The 2848-nt window shown below is 38.6% G+C and overlaps 1 protein-coding gene across 1 annotated transcript; it reads left to right on the top strand.

Annotated features, from left to right (window-relative positions):
• Positions 1 to 638: 638 nt before the first annotated feature.
• On the top strand, positions 639 to 2532 carry LOC126706618 (protein ANTAGONIST OF LIKE HETEROCHROMATIN PROTEIN 1-like). The gene has a single exon (XM_050406156.1). The coding sequence runs from the start codon at positions 816 to 818 to the stop codon at positions 2127 to 2129; it is 1314 nt and encodes a 437-aa protein (XP_050262113.1). The 5' UTR covers positions 639 to 815; the 3' UTR covers positions 2130 to 2532.
• The last annotated feature ends 316 nt before the right edge of the window (positions 2533 to 2848 follow it).

Genomic DNA, 2848 nt, shown 5'->3' with positions numbered 1-2848 from the left:
GTCTTAAATTTGTTAATATATCTCCCTCAATCAATGTCAGAGATTGGAGCTTTGGCAGCAGTTAATACTATTGAGTTTGTCCAAGATTATTATCATCTCTTCTTTTGCAAGCTAAAGAAACTTCTCTCACCACGTATAGCCATTTAATTGCAGATGTTAAAGTTTGCGTGGAATCCTTCAAGTTAGTTTTTCTCAAGTCCGTTCTTAAAAATTTTGTTGTTCATAACTTTACTAAATAGGTTATCTATATTATATAGGTTTATAGTTCATTTTAGATATACGGTAATGTCAATTTTTTTACAACTTTTTCTTATCTTTATGTATCAATGTTAAATACTTAGTATTCTTCAAAAAAAAAAAATTATATAAATTTATTGGTGTGAAAGAGGGATGTTCCACCCCCTCCTTCTGGTTGTAATCCAAGCCTATATGGCTTTTTTTTATTATTATTATTTAAATTTTAATGGAATTGCCACCTTCTTCTAAAAAATATCATATTATTGGTGATGAGAAATAAAAATGTAATATTATAGTAATCGGCCTCTGTTGATCAAGAAAGGCACAAAGTTGACAGCGCCCAAATTTCCCAATTAAAAAACAAGTTACCTTTTTTGAACCAATCGAAAGCTTCCAAATCAGTCTCACTCTCACCACGCCCAGTAATAATGTGCCTAGGTATCTCTTCCTCCAATACAGATTTTCCCATCAACACAAAGATTCACCCTCCATTCACATAACAACTGTCCTCGATTCCCAAGAAAATCAAATTCTCGACAAAAAAAAAAAAAATCCCCCAAAAAAATACAAAAAGATACATGGAATCCCGGAAATTGGCAGCTTTACTCTCATCCTTGATCTCTGAACTCATCCTTCTCCTCCTCCTTCTTTTCCCTTCCTCCGCTCCCCTTTCCCTCAATTCCAATTCCAGTAATTCCACCAATTCCAATTCCAATGCAAACCTTTTCCCTCTCATCCACCACTTCCTTTCCGTACAAAAAATCGCCGCCTCCCTCGGTTTCCTCTCAATTTCCCGGAAACGCAAGCGAACCCATTTGCCAGAACCAGAAGCTGGACCCATTGATGATGAAGAAAACCCAGAACTCGGACCTCGACTCGGTGGCGGCCGAGTCCAACTCGTTCTGACTCGGACCCCCGATTCCTTCAAGAATTGCTTCAGGATGACCTCCTCAACCTTTGAATGGCTCTCTGGCTTGCTCGAACCATTGCTAGAGTGTCGTGACCCTGTTGGTTCACCCTTGAACCTCTCCGCCGAGCTTCGTCTCGGTCTCGGTCTTTATCGCTTAGCCACTGGGTCCGATTACCCCGAAATATCTAACCGATTCGGTGTCTCCGAGTCAGTAGCGAAATTCTGTACCAAACAATTATGCCGTGTTCTTTGCACCGATTTTCGATTCTGGGTCACTTTCCCTAACCCAAACGAGCTTGAATCCGTGTCCACAGCGTTTCAAACCCTCACTGGATTGCCAAATTGTTGTGGTGTACTAGAGTGTACAAGGTTCAAGGTTGTCAAGAAAAATGATGAAATTGAAGAACATAGCATTGCTGCTCAAATAGTTGTCGATTCCTCCTGTCGAATCCTCAGCATTGTCGCAGGCTATCGCGGCAATAAGGCTGATTATAAGGTTCTAAAGTCATCGACTTTGTGTAAGGATATTGAAGAAGGAAGGTTATTGAATTCACCTCCAGTGAATGTAAATGGTGTGGCTGTGAATCAGTATTTAGTTGGAAATAGAGGGTACCCTTTGCTTCCTTGGTTAATGGTACCTTATGTGGAAGCCTTGCCTGGTTCTTGTGAAGAGAATTTCAATAAGGTGCATAGTTTGATGCGTGTTTCGGGGCTTAAAGCCAGTGCTAGTTTGAAGAATTGGGGTGTTTTGAGCAAGCCTGTAGAGGAGGAGTTTAAGATTGCAGTTGCTTATATTGGTGCTTGTTCCATGCTTCACAATGCGTTGCTTATGAGGGAGGACTATACGGCTTTGGGGGATGGATTGGGGGACTGTTATCAGAGCACTGACTACTATAGTGGGTTGGAGGAGAATTTGATTGGGAGCAAGGCTTCTGATATAAGAAGTGCATTGGCTACAAGAGCAAATGAGTTACATGATTGAAGATTGTTCTATGAGCATTTAGTTGTTTGGTGCAGTTCAAAACCAATTAGGAGTCGGCTTATTGTGGATTTTAGAAGGAGGTAGCTAACATTGTTCTGGTCAACATTTTTTAGATAGGTAGTTGAGATTTTTTAGATAGAAGATTATCAAAATGTTCCTTCAGATTTTGCATTTAAACAAAAAAAAAAATAGAGATCCATAAGATTAGAGAACTTTTCTGTTGCTCCAATTTTGTTCCATTTGCTTGCCAATTAATTTTTGAAGATGCATTCAGTTCAGCATCTTTGTACTAATTTTTAAAGTGAAATGCAGGGGATTTTTTTTCCCCTCTCCCTCAAGATTGTAAATCATATCTTTAAAAAAAAAGATTGTGATAACTATCTGTTGGACATAGTTATTCTTATTTCTCAGTTAGTTGAAACTTGAAAGCTTGTTTGTCTGTCTTTTGTAGTTCTACAAAAGGCTTTTCGATATTTCATTTAGCTTTCCAATGGAAAGGAGGTGAATCTTCAATGCTAGTGACAAATAAAAACCTTAAAATGTTTTCCCTTTATCGTTTCTGATCCAGGGACACACTGAATTGGTAAATATGGTTTACCTCAATGTTGATACTTTTATATTGATTGATTGGTTCTCAACTGAAAACATTTCGTGTTCTTCTTGTGGTTATGTTCCCTTGTGGGTTGTGACTGTGACGTTGAAATATACTAGAGGGTATC

This window comes from Quercus robur, chromosome 11 (genome assembly GCF_932294415.1).
Source record: "Quercus robur chromosome 11, dhQueRobu3.1, whole genome shotgun sequence".
Taxonomy (NCBI): domain Eukaryota; kingdom Viridiplantae; phylum Streptophyta; class Magnoliopsida; order Fagales; family Fagaceae; genus Quercus; species Quercus robur.
The sequence above is the reverse complement of the archived record's forward strand: the minus strand, read 5'-3'. Positions and strand labels throughout refer to the sequence as shown.